This window comes from Camarhynchus parvulus, chromosome 12, assembly GCF_901933205.1.
Source record: "Camarhynchus parvulus chromosome 12, STF_HiC, whole genome shotgun sequence".
Classification (NCBI taxonomy): domain Eukaryota; kingdom Metazoa; phylum Chordata; class Aves; order Passeriformes; family Thraupidae; genus Camarhynchus; species Camarhynchus parvulus.
This window is the reverse complement of record NC_044582.1, coordinates 1,249,647-1,266,130: the sequence shown is the minus strand read 5'-3', so window position 1 is coordinate 1,266,130 and position 16,484 is coordinate 1,249,647. Positions and strand designations below refer to the sequence as shown.

General features: G+C 44.3%; 1 protein-coding gene across 1 annotated transcript; it reads right to left on the bottom strand.

Moving 5' to 3' along the window:
* Positions 1-702: 702 nt before the first annotated feature.
* Positions 703-14,782, bottom strand: RAB43 (RAB43, member RAS oncogene family). Its single transcript, XM_030956783.1, has 3 exons — positions 14,516-14,782; positions 6,939-7,122; positions 703-5,962 (listed from the first exon to the last, which is right to left on the bottom strand). Exons 1-3 carry the CDS (start codon positions 14,723-14,725, stop codon positions 5,709-5,711), a joined length of 648 nt encoding a protein of 215 aa, XP_030812643.1. The 5' UTR covers positions 14,726-14,782; the 3' UTR covers positions 703-5,708.
* Positions 14,783-16,484: the final 1,702 nt, after the last annotated feature.

Sequence of the window (16,484 nt, the reverse complement as noted above, 5' to 3'; positions counted from 1 at the left end):
AGGAGCAGATGTTACTCATGACACCTGCACTGTTTCCCTCTCTCACTGATTCCCTCCAGCACACCCTGCCAGGGCAGTCACAGTAAAAATGTGTCCTTAAGGAGAATTCAGTGACAAATCCAGCTGCAGCAGCACCCTGAGGAGCCAGCTCTGGAGCCTGGCCATTGCACTGACAACTCCTCCTTTGGCACCTGAGGCTGTCACTGAAGCAGCAGACAGTGCAAACCAAGAAATTCAGTATTTGCCTCCTGTGGATCACCAACTCCCATCTGCTGACGCTCAAATTAAAGAGCCAAGCAAAGAGCAAGGGGTGTTGCTTTGTTTAATTTACTTCAATCAAGTCCAGGATCTAAACATTCCCCTGGGGAGGTACAGCATTGTTCACAGTTAATTGCAAGCACTGCGAGGGTTATCTGCACTTCTCCAACACTGAGCATTTGGGGTTTCATTCCTCATCTTCCAGACAGCTCTGCTGGAGAGTTTGCTAAGTGGAACAATTGGAAGTGCACGCATTGCTGGAGGTGATGGATATTTGGAGGGTAAGAGGAAGTTAGTTCAGCACCATTTGTTACATTTGGTCATATCTTGGTAAAAGCAGACCATACATCACTGCAGGACAGAATACATAATTTCCTAAAATTGATTTTGTTTCTCACCATATACCACAAGGTACATGCATAAAATAACAACAAAAGGTATTAATTGCCAAATGTTTACTTTAATTAAACCTTTTTTAATGATACACAGTACAATGTATCCACTACTTTGCTAAAATTCACAACAAAAGCAGGTTTCATGTTTAAAAATACTTCTCATAATAAATTCATAAATAGATGAAGGTAAAGTATAAAAAATTACTGTAGTATGCAAGCTTGCTCCCTTGTCTCCTCAAATTCCAAATCATTTAGCCAGTATTGAGATAAGAAAGTTTAAAAGCAAAACAGTTACTGATGATTAGAAATGTACAGCCTGCATCTCTCGAAAAAACCTCGAAAAGCAACAGATTTGTCCTAGAAAATGCAGAACCATTTTAACACTGTTATCACCCAAACCCCTGAAATAATTTTGGAATGCAGTGAATGAATTCAATATGAATTAGAGATTTTTTCCTTCCCCCCCCAGAGGTGTGTGTGAGCCAGACTGGCTGGGATGCTCCCTTCTCTGCACTTGTGGGGTTTTTACCTGGCAGATCTCAGCGAGTGAGGCACAGCAGAGGGAAAATCTGCCTGACAGCACAGAGCACATCTGCCTATCAGAAATCTGAAACAGAAATCTTTTAAAAACAGTTACAAAGAACTAAATTCACTTTCTGCTCAGTACCAGCCTGCATCTATTTTCTGTCTGGCAGGCAGGACAGGGTCTGGTGTCCCCCAGTGGCTTCCCCTGTTTTGGGAATGGTTTTTGTGTCTCACATCATTCCAACACAACTCTGTGGGGAATCCCTGACACTGCACCACCAAACCCTATCAGCAAAGTTATTCTCCTCATCAATATTATCACTCTCCTAAGAAAGCATTTATTTTGTCAAGTATCAAACTACTTTTCACACTTTATCTATTTTAATATCATTTATAAAGGGAAAAATCTTACTTATGCACAGCATTGAACTAGGAAATGAACATGAAAAATGCAGAATAATCAAGATGCTCTGCCTTTCACATTAATGATTTTTTTTTCTCTGATAATTATTTCCCTATAGTGCAAAACCACTTCCCCACAAGTTTTGTGCTTTATTTGCAAAGGTACCGAGATGCTTTTGAAGACGTTGGGAGGCATCTGCCTGCAGCTTTCTGTCTGTGTGAATTCAGCTCCTTTGAAGGTCAGGACCTTTTCAGCTCCTGGCTCACTTTTAAAAAATGTCTTCAACTTTTCAGGACAAGTTTGCATGCCATGTCCAAAGGACAATCTCCCAAACCCTTGCTGTCACATATGACAGCCCAGGCACCCAAAGGAGCAAAAGTTCCACTTTTGGTGAAGTTCTTGGAAATCTATCAGCATTAGCTAACTAACAGGAGAGCTATTAGCGGTTTTAGCTGGGCTTAATTTGGATTTTTCCCCCTGAAAAACCTGCTTGCCAGTACAGTGAGAGCAAGAAAATCATCAGGACTTCTCCTCTGTTCTTCAGTATTTTCATTTTTCTCAAATTTTGTTTTGCTAAGCAAACATTGGCAGGTTTCTGGGCTGGCATTTGGTTTTATATTGATGTAATTATAAATATTTGTACAAGTTCCATCCATGATGATGGACTGGATGAGAAACTGGAGATAAAATTAGCTTAAAATCAATACAAAGGGTAACAAAGGCTCCTGGGAACTACATTCTGCTGATGATTTCATTTCAGTATCTGCCTCTGCATTCCACTCCCAAGTGCTACAAGGCAGAGATCAATGTCCCCTCCTGTGCTTTTGTAATATTTTTGCACACTTTGGTACTGCCAAAAAGAAATGATAAATACTAATGCAAATACATGATCAGCCAAGGGGATCTGCTTAAAAGCAATTACTGCACCATAGCCTTGTTAATGTTCAACTGGCAGTAAAGAGATTTCCTGGCAAATGTTGATGCTGTGAACTCTGAACAAGCACTACTGAATTATTCACTTGATGTACACCAGTGCCCATTTATACCCTGAGAGGTGAAACTCAGCTTTTTACCCATAAATCTCAGGTTTATTGCTCCTCACTCTCTCCACCCAGGTAGGCTTTTGGTTTCAATAGGATTAATGGAGTTAAACCAACCTAATTCCTGAATTCCATAGCTGGGTGAGAGCCCCAGGTTTGATAAAACCTTCAGCAGAGCAGTGAAAATCTCCACATTTTCTGTGTATTTCTGGTCAAGGAGCTCCCAGGCTGGTGGGCAGTGAACAAAGGAAGGGTTTGGTAATCAAAATAAACTTTAACTCCTGACAGCCCAAGCACCACCAGCTGCTAATGTAAAAAATAAACCAGGTTGTCAGGTTTCTTCTGAAAAAAAAAATTAAAAATAAACTAAGCCGTCTTCTATTTCTTTTGTTCAGTTAAGAGGGCATGCAAACTTGTACTCCATTTGTTACAAGACAAAAGAGCCAAGAGTTAAAAGACAAAACTGATTTAAAGCCAAGGTTTTAGTTTTCTGCAGGAAACTGAAAACTAATTGGAATTGGTGCCTTCATTTAAAGTACAGCAAACAAATCACTGTTGCTGTATTGCACATTTTCTGACTGAACCAGACTCACCTGCAGACAGAGCCTCACCCTTCAAGCCTAGTTTAAGAGATAAATCCAGGCAAATTGTAATGAAAATTGTAGTGCCTGGTCTAATTCTACTTATTCACTAAACAAACCTCAAAACGAAGAGAATGGATCAATAATTCCTCAGTTCTTCATCTACTGTAAAATCACAATCACTCACTGGCTGCACTGGAAGCAGGATTTATGTTCATTTTGCTTCTTGTTCCAGTTTTAAGATGAGTTGCTATGTAAACTATGGATTTCAGTCTGAGAAGTAGCAATATTGTTCTCAAATGCAAATGGGTTTTTCTCAGCAGTGAAAGATTTGGCACTAATGCTGCAGGAAGTGGGGCTGAGCTCATCTGGGGGTCCCTGCTGCAGCAGAACTGCAGGACCACGACCCACACGTACAAACTGCAATGGGAAAATCAAATGTCTGCAAATATTCTGTGCCTGGAGGGCCTCACCAGCAGGAAAAGCAGCCACCAGCACCCAGCTGTAGCTTGACTGACTTCACAGTTTCTCCTGAGAGCAGAACACAGGGAATACACCAACAGCTCCAGGGTTTGGAAAATTCCCATTTTCATTCCCATTCCCAATTTCAAATTCCCAACTGCCTAACTGGGTATTTATTGCCTACTATCTTTGGAAGCAGGAATATCCTGGAAAACCATCCAAAAGCACTACCAAGTACTGCAGCTCAGCCTGCCCTTCTGCAGAAAATACCAGAATTGTGAAAACTATACTAGTTGAAAAATTTAAGGCCTTTTCATTCTCACAACTATAAAATTTAAAAACTAACCCCTTATATAGAAGCAAACAGGCTACAAAGCACACATTACTCCTCAGTTATCTACCTCACAGTTTAAAAAACCAGAAAGAACAGAGATTGGTTCAATATTTGCTACAGGAAGATGAATAGGATTAAAATTGGTATCCATTAGCCCTTTCCTAAATCTTCCTAATTTTCATGACACTGGATATGTTGGATGACTGAACTGGTGCAGCCCTCATAGCAAAACAATTCAAGTCCTTTCTGACCTGGATTTTTTCAAAGAGACAAGACATTGCCTTCAAATGGTGCTTCTGGAAAAGTGACTCCTTCCAATTATCAGGATTGCAAAATTCCCTTGCCATACCTGAACACCTCTGCTTTATCTGCAGAATTTAAAATATTGCTGCTCCTGCTCTCTTTGCAAATCCACTTTTGTAAGGTGCCTGAGAGTGTAACTGCAGAGGAATCCATCAGTACCTCAGCTACATCTACAAGGGACTCTACAGAGCTGCAGCTGAAAGAGCTGCATTATGAAATCTATTTTACTTTATGTAGACTTCTGATCCACTATGAAAGATTTTTCCTGCTGAGTGTTCTAAAGAAATGAGTAGCAAGTGGTAACTTGTGATAGGGAGAGGGGAACATTTGGGTACAAAGCTGGGAGGGAATCACTCAAAAAGACACTGGTCTCTCTGCACTCATGCAGTTCTCAGCTATTCTGAGGTCTTCTTTCCCATTATATGCCCATGCAGTATTTAAAGAGATGGTTTAAAAAACAAAACCAATAAAGAAATCAAATCCACTTATGCCACTGATGCACTCTGGCAATGTAACACCAAATGCCTGACAGAATGAGGCCTGTGTTTGACCATCAGGCACATGGCAAGAGAGCTTGGCTACAGCCAGGTCAAGGCTTCTCAGCTCCTGTTTCCAGGGGTGCAGGGCTTGAGTTGTGCAATGAAATGATGAGACCTGAGGGCAAAATCTCAGTGATGCTCCCACCTGGAAAGAGGAGCTATCACTGTGCAAACAACAGGCAAATGAAATGCATCTTCCCTCTCCTCAAGGCTGCTTTAAATCACCCCCCTGGTCCAGCGACAGTGCTCAGGCTGGTTCTGCTTTCTGTTAAAACTTCAAATGGTAACAAAACCTGAGAGGAGCTCCCCCACCTGGGCCTGCTCCAACAGCAACCAGCAATCCATAGACTGCTATTTGGTCCTGAAATCAAAATCTTGGCTGTTCTGGCCCTTGAAATACCATTATCGCTGCCACTGCCTGGTCACTGCTGGAGTGCTGAGCATTTGGAGAGATACTGTCAAGACTGCCTGCTCCAAAAGTGACCTCCTTTGCCACAGTGCCATGCTAAATGCTCAGACCTTTGGGTGTGCATCAGTCTCTTCCCCAGCCAAATGTGTTCCCACCCCAAAACACCAAGTTCAAAGTCATTTCCTCCATTTTTGTAACTCGTATGAAGGTTACAGAAAATAAAACCGTGGGCACAAATGTTGAGTAAGTTTTTCAGAGGGTTTGACTTTTAGGATCACCTCTCCAAAGTCCCTTTTTAAAAATAAGACACCAAAGCAAACAGGATTGTGTCTAATTTCTACAAAATTGCTGGTTTCACAGGAGGAGGAGGAGGAGGAGGATATGGCTACCATGCTACTCAGCATTAGGGTGAAGCACCATCTAAACTCCAGTAAAGTCAGGGATATCAGCTAGCTCTTATCAGCAACCACACCCCCAGCCTTCCACAACGTCTTTGCTGTCAAGCTTGATGCTGTCAGTGTTCTTCTCACTGAACATGGGCCCTCCATGCCTCATCATCAGCTCTGTGGCCATTTTCACAAAGGCCTCCTCCACGTTGCTGGAGTCCTTTGCTGAGGTCTCTATGGCACAGATGATGTTGTCATAGTGTTCAGCCAGGCTCTGCGCTTCTTCCAGCTGAACCTCTCTAAGGTCACTTAGGTCAGACTTGTTTCCTGGAAGGAAAGGGAACAACACAGGGATTTGTAACTGCTTGTTTGTGTCACAGGAAGGGCTTGGCAGGAGGGGCTCAGGTTGCCTAAGAAGTTGAAGAATTTCCATTCTGTAGATTTTCAAAATGTGACTGAAAAGGCCCTGACCAGCCTGACTCTGGCCTGGCTGTGAGCAGGAGCCTGGACTGGATAACCTCCCCAGCCCTTTCCAACCTGTATTTCTGTGTTACCCATAAAGAACAGGAAAAGTAACTCAAGAGTGGTGCCTGTAGACCCTAACAGAAGGGAACAGGCTAGAAATTGAAGTCAAAACCATTCTGTGAAAACAGCAGCTGTCTGCTGATTCCTAGGGAAATCCAGAATGGTACTGCTCTTGCATTAGCAGCTCTGCAGGCCCCAAGAGCCACATCTGAGTCCAAAACTCAGCCCAAAACTTTTTGGGCTGGAAAGCAGAACTTCTAGCAAAGAACTGACAAACTCTGATTGCCCCAAAGTCCTTCCAAAATTCCCTGTCTGCTCAAGTGGGTGTGTGCTCCAAGTCACCAAAACACATCAGCTTGCTAGGATGGAGGAAGGGAAGGGAAGGGAAGGGAAGGGAAGGGAAGGGAAGGGAAGGGAAGGGAAGGGAAGGGAAGGGAAGGGAAGGGAAGGGAAGGGAAGGGAAGGGAAGGGAAGGGAAGGGAAGGGAAGGGAAGGGAAGGGAAGGGAAGGGAAGGGAAGGGAAGGGAAGGGAAGGGAAGTCCACAGCAGCTGTGCTTTGGAACTGGGAAATCCTGGGCACCCCAGTCCTCCATTAAACGAGATGCAAAGGATTCAAAGCTGTCTACTCCTTAACAGAAGTCAACCAAAACAAAACACCCCTGCTCCAGTGAATCAGCTCTTTTGGTGAAATTTCCAGCTGGGTTATTGCACACACCTTAATCCAAGCAGAACCAAAACGTGAGGCCACATTGCACAAGCAGTGGCATTCCCAACTCACCAATGAGCAGCTGCACGATGTTGGAGCCAGCATACTTCCTGACATCCTCGATCCAGCGAGGGATGGACAGGAAGGAGCCCCTCTTGCTGATGTCGTAGGCCAGGATGGCCCCATTGGCGCTGCGGTAATAACTCTGCGTGATGGTCCTGAAGCGCTCCTGGCCCGCCGTGTCCCAGATCTGCAGCTGAGGGGACATACCAGGGTCACACACAGGGACACACAGTGACACCCTGAACCACTCCTCCTGGCTCACAGCGCTCTGCTCTTTCTTGTGGTCTTGGAATTCAGTTTCTCAGCTTCTTTTCTATTATTTTAGCACAGTTTATGTCCTAATAACCTTGATGAATTCCAGAGGGCCCTGAGAAAATTCCGGTAAGAACAGTTACAAGGGGGATGGCTGGTGCACACTGCAGTCTAAGTGGTTCAGATACACTGCTACAGTGACACACAGTGACACACAGCAGCTGCTCTCCTCAGCCAAGGGACAGGACTTGATCCAAATCTCCTGTCTATGCAATGCATTCTAGCCCTATGTTTATCTAGCCTGTTGTACATGATCTAAGGATGAGAACATATGCTTGAGAACCTTGATACAGACATATATATAGAACAACTACATATATATATATATATAGAGGCATATATACAATAACTACATATATATATATATATGTATATGTAATCTATGCTGAGAACCTGGCTGCTCAGAGTTTGTACCTGCATCACTTGGGACCCTGGTTTCCTGCCAGCAAGCTCTTCCTGTGGCAGATTTTGGAACTCTCAGGTGTGCCCAGCCCTTTGTCACCCCTGGCAGCAGAACAGGGTGCCAGCCTGCAGCCAAGGTCACCTGCTGTGTCACTGACACTGCAGGTGGGTTTTGGCCACCACACCACCTGTGGCTCTGCCAGTTGTGCAGGGCAGGAACAAAGGGAGCAGGATGTGGTCACATAATCTGAGAGCACTGAGGCTGCTTTAGAAGGAAATATCAGACAATGAAAAGAATATATATAAAAGAGTGTGTAAACAATATGCCAGCAATCCTAGGTCTCAACAAAGCCAGTGAAGGATCTGTCAGTGTCATCACCTGCCCTTTTCTGGGTGGTAAAACACACATTACAACTGGGCAGGAAGAAATTCTTAAATACTTTTGCCTAAATCCAGCAGCATAAGAATTATGAGTTTGGTATCAGAGTTGGAGTTCCCAGTACTAGATGTTCCAGAGGAAGAGACCAAATAATTCACAGTGGACAAACACAGCATGCTGCTCATAGAGAATTTCTTCATAAATCCCATTGTTTTTTAGGTTGTCTGATGTCCTGGAACGTGATGGCTTATAGTCCAGGATCTTCTAATCTAAAGTAACTGTGGATGTCCTTCTCCTCAGTATAAATCTAAAATCCTTTCTGAAGGATCTTCCAAAGCTCCTGGCTTCAATATACAGTCACACTGAAATGAAAGAACTTCCTGCTATGAATTTATGCTCTGCTGCACTTTCATGTCTCTATCCCAACTGATAAATGGGAGAGCACTGCCTGTCTTTTTGTACCATTCCTTGTATTCTGCATCTCCACTGAAACAGGACATAAGCAAGTACTAGTGGGGTTTTGAGTCCTCCCATTGCATGGACCTTTTATTTGTGGTTTCCCCTCCCTCTGAACCTCCTTATTCTGAAGTGTTATCAACAACTTAACACAATGTGCCAGAGCTATTTTATACCAAACAATATGGAACCACTTTTGCTTTTATTTCTTTTGCACAGTAGCGTTTTCTTTGTCTCTTCTGACTGTGCTGCATTTTTGAGCAGCAACTTTCCCTTTGGAAAAGGCTGTGCTGATAAGATCTCATTTCCTGTGCTAAGCAAGCACTCAGATCCAGCTGATATATGTACAGCTGAGAGGGAATCAATCCCAGCAAAAAGGAATTCTCAGAGCAGGGGAAGGACTGTAATGGACTCAGAAAAGCACAAAGCAACGATTATTAATGAAACAGATAATGGCTCAGAGCAGTCAGCAGCAATTAGCAGGGACCAGAAACTGGGGGCAGGTTTATGGTGATCTCTGCACTCGGGTCTCCCACCAGCCCTTTGTGCTGGTTAAATCTCAGCACCTGATTAGGTCAAGTGCTAGAAAAGGCTCAAGATGATTACCCAACTCTTGGGAAGGGCCCGAGGGATTCTGTGCGCACAGACAAATTGGAAACACTTGAATTAAGAAATAAAATTGTTTTGGCTTACACTTTTCCTGTGGTGTAAATAAAAGTGCAGAGCGACTGAGCTAAGAACAATCCCCCCTCCAGTTTGGAAGCTTGAAAACCTCGTTTGGGCACATAATTTTTAATTTGAATAATGTCTTCTAGCATTAAGAATACACACTATAGACACAGCAAGGAGGTATTATGAACCAGATCACTTAATGAAAAGCAAGTTGTATTTCTAAAGGGAAAATACAGCTACTTTGCTTGACAGCATCTTTAGAAAATTCAAAGAAAAATAATTTCATGTAACATTAATCAGTCTGATACACGGTTAAAAATATAATTTGAGTAATTACAAAAATATCAGTTCTGATCCTAAGTAAACACTATTTTCTCCAGCATGTCTACAGAGATAAATTTCACAGAATTCTACTGAAAAAGAACCATGACAACTATAAAAAAATACCAATGACAACTATAACTTTAACCAGATTGTGCACAGTAAAAGTTTTATATAGTATTTCTGTTAAACTGTATTTCAAGTACAAGAGCAAGTAACTCTTGATAAAAAATAACAATTGAAAGCTCTTTGGAAAAAAAAATGTAGTCTTAGTATTTCTCATTTCAAAGTCCCTCAGTTTAAGTTAAAAGTTAAATACCAAAAGAACTGTACTAGCCACAGGTTACAAAAAAAGATATGCTCATGTATTCTTTTGTATTGTACAAGTGTATGATGTGTGTTGTAAATTACATAATTATTAATTTTGAACATTATTCATGAAAACAAATATTTTAAATAAAATTTAACAAATAAATTTTATTATTTTAATAATAAATAATTAATACTACTAATAAATTATGTTTAATTATTACTTAATAATAATACTTAATATTTAATTACTTATTTCCTTAATTTAAATGCTTCAGCTTTGTAAATAACATGATGGCAGCCACGTCTGTAACTCAGTAACCTTTTAAAGCTGCTCCTGATTTTGTAATTACTTTGGCAGCTCCTTTGGTGTAAGAAAGGCAGGAAGAAGTTGGGATTGCTGGAGAATTGTGCTGAATTCATTTGAAACTACTAATTAGAAACACCTATGAAATCAGAGATTGGTGGCAGGGAGACCACTGCTAGGAAGAGAACAGGGAATAAATACTCCTTGTTCAGAAGGAATATGGCAGAATAAAGGAGCCACCTTTCTCATTGTTTCACTAATTGTTTCACCACTGAGTACTCATTTAATCACAAATATTAATTGTTTCACTACTGAATACTCATTTACTCAGTAAAGCTGGTTATTTTGATCTCAGCTTGGAACCTTTTGGAGAGCCACACTCCTCATGGTGGCACATAAAGGACAGTGAGAGACCCCCAAAAAAATCTGGGACAAGGAGGGTTTCAACTGGATGTAAGAGGAAACCTGTTCCACGAGGTGCCCTGGAAGATCATTCTGGGGTGTTTGCTCAGGCTTACAGAAAGCAAATTTTGAGCTACAGGGACACAGAAAATGCTGAAGATGTGAGTGGCAGGTTGGCCAAAGAGCACAGTAAATGACCATTATCAAATGGGCCAGTGTGGCTGTTCCTGCATTGATCAACATATTCTTTATCAAAGGTTAATGCTTAACAGATGGCCCCAAGACACAGTACATAATTTCTCCCTCCCTTACTTCCTACATAATTTATTAAGTACTTTCCTGATTCTTCTAAAGTACCACAGTTCAGGTGTGCTTTTGCTTGTGGAGCAGCATAAATAATGACTAAGTGCATCCTCCAGCTGACACCTTCCTTTGCAAAAACAGAAATGTCACTTTTGCAGTAAAATTCCATAAAATGTCCCAGCAGTGAAACTGGACCTGAAGACTGTGCTAAATGACTCTTAACCAACTGTGTCTGAGTCCTGTCATCTCAAAAGGCAAACAATAACATACATTCCTGGAGGCTGGCAAATCACAACACTTGCTCCTAAAAACATTTACTGAAACAGCCTTGCAACTTAATCCAGGCAGTTTCTGCCAAAAGCAACATCTCTGTGGCAGTGCATTTCAATTTAAAGTGATATTCATGGACAGAGCAGGCAGGATAAACTGCCCCATTCAAATGCTTCCCTACACAATTTTCAGAAAATGAGGAATCCCTCTTTTTTGGGAATGTAGTGTTCCCATTTGCTGCAGGTTATGAGTATCAAAGGAGTTGACAGTGAGCTACATTTTCCTCTGGATATCAAAGAATATTGCTTCCAATAGGTCTGCTTTTATCTGTGCAGCAAAGGCCTTAAATCCCCAGTCAGGAGACAGGACACTTAACAAGACACAGTTCTGTATTAGTGGCAATTTGGCCAGATCATGACATAAAATATATTTTGGGCCATTCTGAAAGGAATGCAGTTCACAGCCATGAGGCCTGAACCAAAGCCAATAATCTTAATAACATATGGGCTGAAAAAGCCTGTAAAAGAAAAAGTGCAATGGTACTTCTTAACTTAAATACCTCTTCAAATAAAGAAGTATTTGTTGTAAAAGGAACGTGTTTGCAACTGTTCTTCTCTCCTGCTACTTTCTGAAAGTTATACTGAGGGAGAAAAACTGTGGCATAGAGGAAAAAACACTTTATGTAAAACACTATGAAATGACAGCATAACGTAGGCATTAAAGGCAATTAATTAGCTCACAGGAGGTAATTCATCAAAAGAAAAAGACTTTTGTTATTACTAACCATGATTTATGGACTTGGACTTAGGAATGTCCTTGCCTATCATTATGTAAAATCTTGGTTCCAGCATTTTATAAATATCTTTTCTTACAGTGATATAACAGTTATAAAACGTTTTTGTTCTGTTTACCAGACTTTTTCTATCACTCAAAGAACAAGTAATTATTTTATCAATAGGACTTTAATCACTATGCATTGAGTGATTACCACTACTTTTGAGTGATTAACAAGACCAACTTTCAGGCACTACAGTCTGCACTCTAGGATTCAGCCAGCCAGGCAGGATGGCTTTTAGAGAAAGCAGCATGCCACAATTTCAAACAGCATGTACTAGAACATTTCTGTAAATGAAGACAGCCTGCAGACATTCCACAAAGCTGATCCCTTTCTATATGAAGTTTAGTCAGCTCCAGCAGTGTGTGGAAATCCACATGAGACACTTGAAAGAACACAGCTGCAAGGTGCAAGGAAGGCATCAAGTTTCATAAATAATTTAAAAAAAAAAGTTATTTGCAGCACCTTAACCTTCAGTATTCCAACAGGCATCTTTTCCCTTATCCAAAAAAAACCCAACAACACTCCACATCAAAAGAAAGTGAGACCTAAAATCCTTGGGTTCCAAATGTTTCAGAAATGTTACGTAACTAATGGGAACATCTGAAGTTTGAAATAGACAGAGGCACATTTAAGCTTAAATTGTTTGCTTCAATCTCAAAATAAGTGTTGGGTTGCAGTACTACCCTTAGCCAGACTAAAAATGAAGTTCAGGCCACTGGGGAGGGGGGACAAGCTTTTGTAGACACTTTGTTTTTAAGGAATGTCTAAAGATGAGCCTGTAAAATATTACAACAACAGGAACTATCTCATTCCTGCACCATTTGCTAAACAGAAAACAACACTGTCTTGAGCAGCATAAACCCCTAAGGAACTCAAAGCAGCAGACAACTACCGGGCCTGCTTTTGTGAGGCAAGAAGTGCAAGCAGAGTGTGCAAGGGAGATCAAAAAAGTGCAAGGAAATGCTTCCTTATTTCCTGATTCCAAGAGCATGCTGAGCAAAGCTAACCCAGTTAGACAGGCTGCTCTGAAATCTCAATCAAACTGGAAAACTCTGATTTAAACTTGACATATACTCCTCATCTTAACTGACCAAACAAAAAAAACCCTCCAAGGAAATGCTTTCATTTTCAGGCTGTGTCCCTGACCCAGCAGCTGACAAAAGTATCTGTAAGGTCAAACAGCAAGTGTTGGATTAACTTCCCTGAAGTAATACTTAAAATACTCTTCTTCAATATCTGCATTCCTCATTTTTTTCTAAGTGGAAGTACAGAACAGCCCAAACAAAAAGAAAGCTTCAAGACCTTGAACTCCCTGCCTTGTTTCTTTGTAAAACACTTAGAAATAATTCAGGTTTTGTTACAGCCAGGCTACTAATCCTGGAACACCCAGGTGTAAGCAGCGACAACACGAAAAAGCACACCTGGGAAGTCAGGCTGGTTTCCTGGGGCACTCCTGCAGCCCCTGGCACCAGGGACACATTTGTCACTCTCTGTGTGCCCGGCAGTTAAACAGAGGCAGGTTTCCACCTTAAAGGAGAAGCCCCACTCCTCACTCGGCAGGAAGCGTGGGAGAGGCACCGCCAGCTCAAACAGAAAACCTGAGTTTGCTCTTCAGCTCCTCAGCCAGACGTGACAGGGAAAGGCGTGACAGTATCAAGGAAATAAACACCGCTGCAGGGTATGGCTATGGAACTGCTAATGCCTCTCTTTTCCTAACAAATGCCAGCCTTCATTTCTGTTTTCTGCAACTTTCTCACCTTAATACTCACCAAAGATAATTTACAAGAAAAAACCAACAGAGGACTTTGACACCTACTTTGGTAAACACAGGCCAAAACTTAACGGCATCACTGCATTTGTGTGCCACCAAAAGCTTTACAATTCCATCATCTTCCTCCGGGCAGTGACTGAATTAAATGCTTTTTAGTCTAACTGGGGATAAGGATAGCTGCAGGACTCCGTTCTGGAGGGGCTGGTGAACGGACTGATCTACTATATTTGTAACCTTCACTATAAACTATATAAACTATTTATATAGTTTATCTAGTATAAAACCCTAGATGCTTTAAACATTTTCTCCCCACTGTTCATTTGCACTCCCTGTGCTCAGAGGGTGAGAACAGTTGCAGAAATCTGTGCCACTGAGAATCTGAGGACAGATCCATGGGGTACATGTCCTGGGCTCCTTCTAACCCTAACAACCAGCTGATTTCCTCCAGCATAACCAAAAAAAACCAACAAAAAACAAACCAGATGTCAAATTTAGAGCATATTGGTTCTATAAAGAAGAACCGTGAAACCGGCACTTCCTGTGACACCCTGTAAACAGTGTCTTAAGATAATAGCATGCCTAATTTAAGAACCTTCTCTCAATCTGCCAGTTCCACATCCCTTTCTGGAAACACGGCAGTCCAGCTGAGCTTTCTTCTGCCTTGTAAACACATCAGAAAGGAGCCTGAGCAGAGAGGGGCGCAGCTGCGGCTGCCGCAGCCGGGCTCAGCCAGGGCTGGCCCCGGCTCTGGGCGGAACCGGCCCGGCCCTGGGTCGCTGCGGGCAGCCGGGGATGGCGGCCCGGGCCCGGCCCGGAGCGAGCCCCGCGGGCCCAGCGCCCTCACCTTCACCCGCTTGCCCTGGATCTCCAGGCTCTTCATGGTGAAGTCCACGCCGATGGTGCTGCCCTGGCGCTCGGAGAAGGCCCCGGTCTTGAAGCGCTGCACCAGGCAGGTCTTGCCCACGCTGGCGTCGCCGATCAGCACCAGCTTGAAGAGGAAGTCGTAGCTCTCCTCAGGGTCAGGGCCGGCGCCCAGCGCGGCCACTCCGGGCATGGCGGGGCGCGCTGCGGCCGAGGGCAGCCGGCTCTGCGCAGCGCAGCTCCCGCCGCGGCCCCGCGCCGGGACCGCCCCGCTCCGCCCGGATCCGCGCCAGGACCGCCCCTGCCCGGCCCAGCCCGCCCGCCCGGCTCCGGAACCGCGCCGGGACCGCCCCGCTCCGCCCGGATCCGCGCGGGACCGCCCCTGCCCGGGCCCAGCCCGCTCCGCCCGGCTCCGGAACCGCGCCGGGACCGCCCGCGCCCGCCCGGCTCCGGACCGCGCCGGGACCGCGCCGGGACCGCCCCGCTCCGCCCGTGACCGCCTCTGCCCGCTCCGCTCCGCCCGGACCTCCCGCGGCCGCGCTGTGACGGCTCCGTGCAGGGATCGCTCACCGAGCGGGGATCGCTGCCCCGGCACACCCGGGCCGGCAGCACCGAGCGGGGCCCGGTCGCTGCCCCGGCGCGCGCCCCGACGCACCCGTTCGGGGCCGCAGGTCCCCGGTGTGTGGCGGTGCCGGCCCCCCGAGCCGTGCCGTGCCCGCGCTCCCCGGGCCGTGCCATGCCGTGCCGTGCCCGCACCCCGTGCCGTGCCGTGCCCGCACCCCGGGCCCTGCCGTGCGGCCCACACGCGGTCCCGGTCCCGCGGTGCTGCTGAGCCCTCGGTCCCTGCCCGGGCCCAGGGTCCGCACATGCCGGTGTTCGGCCGCGTCCTCGCCGCAGTGGCACATTTTGGGTTGGGTTGGGTTCTGCTGGTTTTGTGTATTCCTGTTACAGAAACAAACAGGTGCCGCTGCCCTCAGCCCTCAGGAAGCACAGCTGGCCTGCCTGGCTGTTGCTCTCAGCTCTGCGCTGGGTGCGGTTTGTGTGCACAGGCACAGAACAAGGCTCACGGCTATGGTTTCTCACCCTTGCGAGGTCCTGTGGGACGAGAGACGGCTTTGGAGCTCTAAAATCCAGCTAGGTGACTGACATGTGCACATGGATGTGTGTGACCATTACACCACACACCGCTTCTGTGTTTTAAGATAAATGTATCTCAAGAGTCTGGAATTACTTGTTTTAACTGCTGTCTGGGTTATCTGCAAAGAAAAGCGCTCTTTAATAGGTACTCTCCTTGTATCAAGATGCTTATAAAATCAAGAAGCTTATAAAAATAAGATTTACTAATTAAATACATTGACAGAGCACATTTTGTAATTCTGTTCTTTCTACCAAAGACCAGATAAATTCCATCCTCATCGTTTCAGGTTATAAAACTGTGACATTAAAGAGTGAGTTAAATTGTCCCATAGGTAGTTGAGCAGGAGGAGAGCAACCTGATTATCTCTGAGCCAGCACAGCCAACCAGGCCAGCTTGGCTTGAATTGCCTCTGAACTCGATCCATTTTTGGGAGGCTCCACGATTATTCCTTTTCAGGTCTGGATATACTTTTTGGTGATCCATGGTTGCATTCCAGCCAAGAGCAGAGGTTTGAGTCCTCACTCGGGCTGGACCAAAGGCTTTCTGTTCTTGCAGCCCTGAATTAAGCAGGGCGCTGCATCCTTGGATATTGACCAGCCAGGACAGAAAAGGTGTTAAAGAGATAATAAGACATCACGGTGTGTATGCTTTCATGATAATTATATTTTCAGAGCTGAGAAAAACACTTAGGTTAGTTAGGAGGAAGCATTGCTAGAGATGTCAGTCTTTAATATTCATAATTCATTGTTTATTGTCCCATCATTTTAATGGGAAACTAAAGGTGCTATTTCTGTGAAGATAATTTTCAATCAGC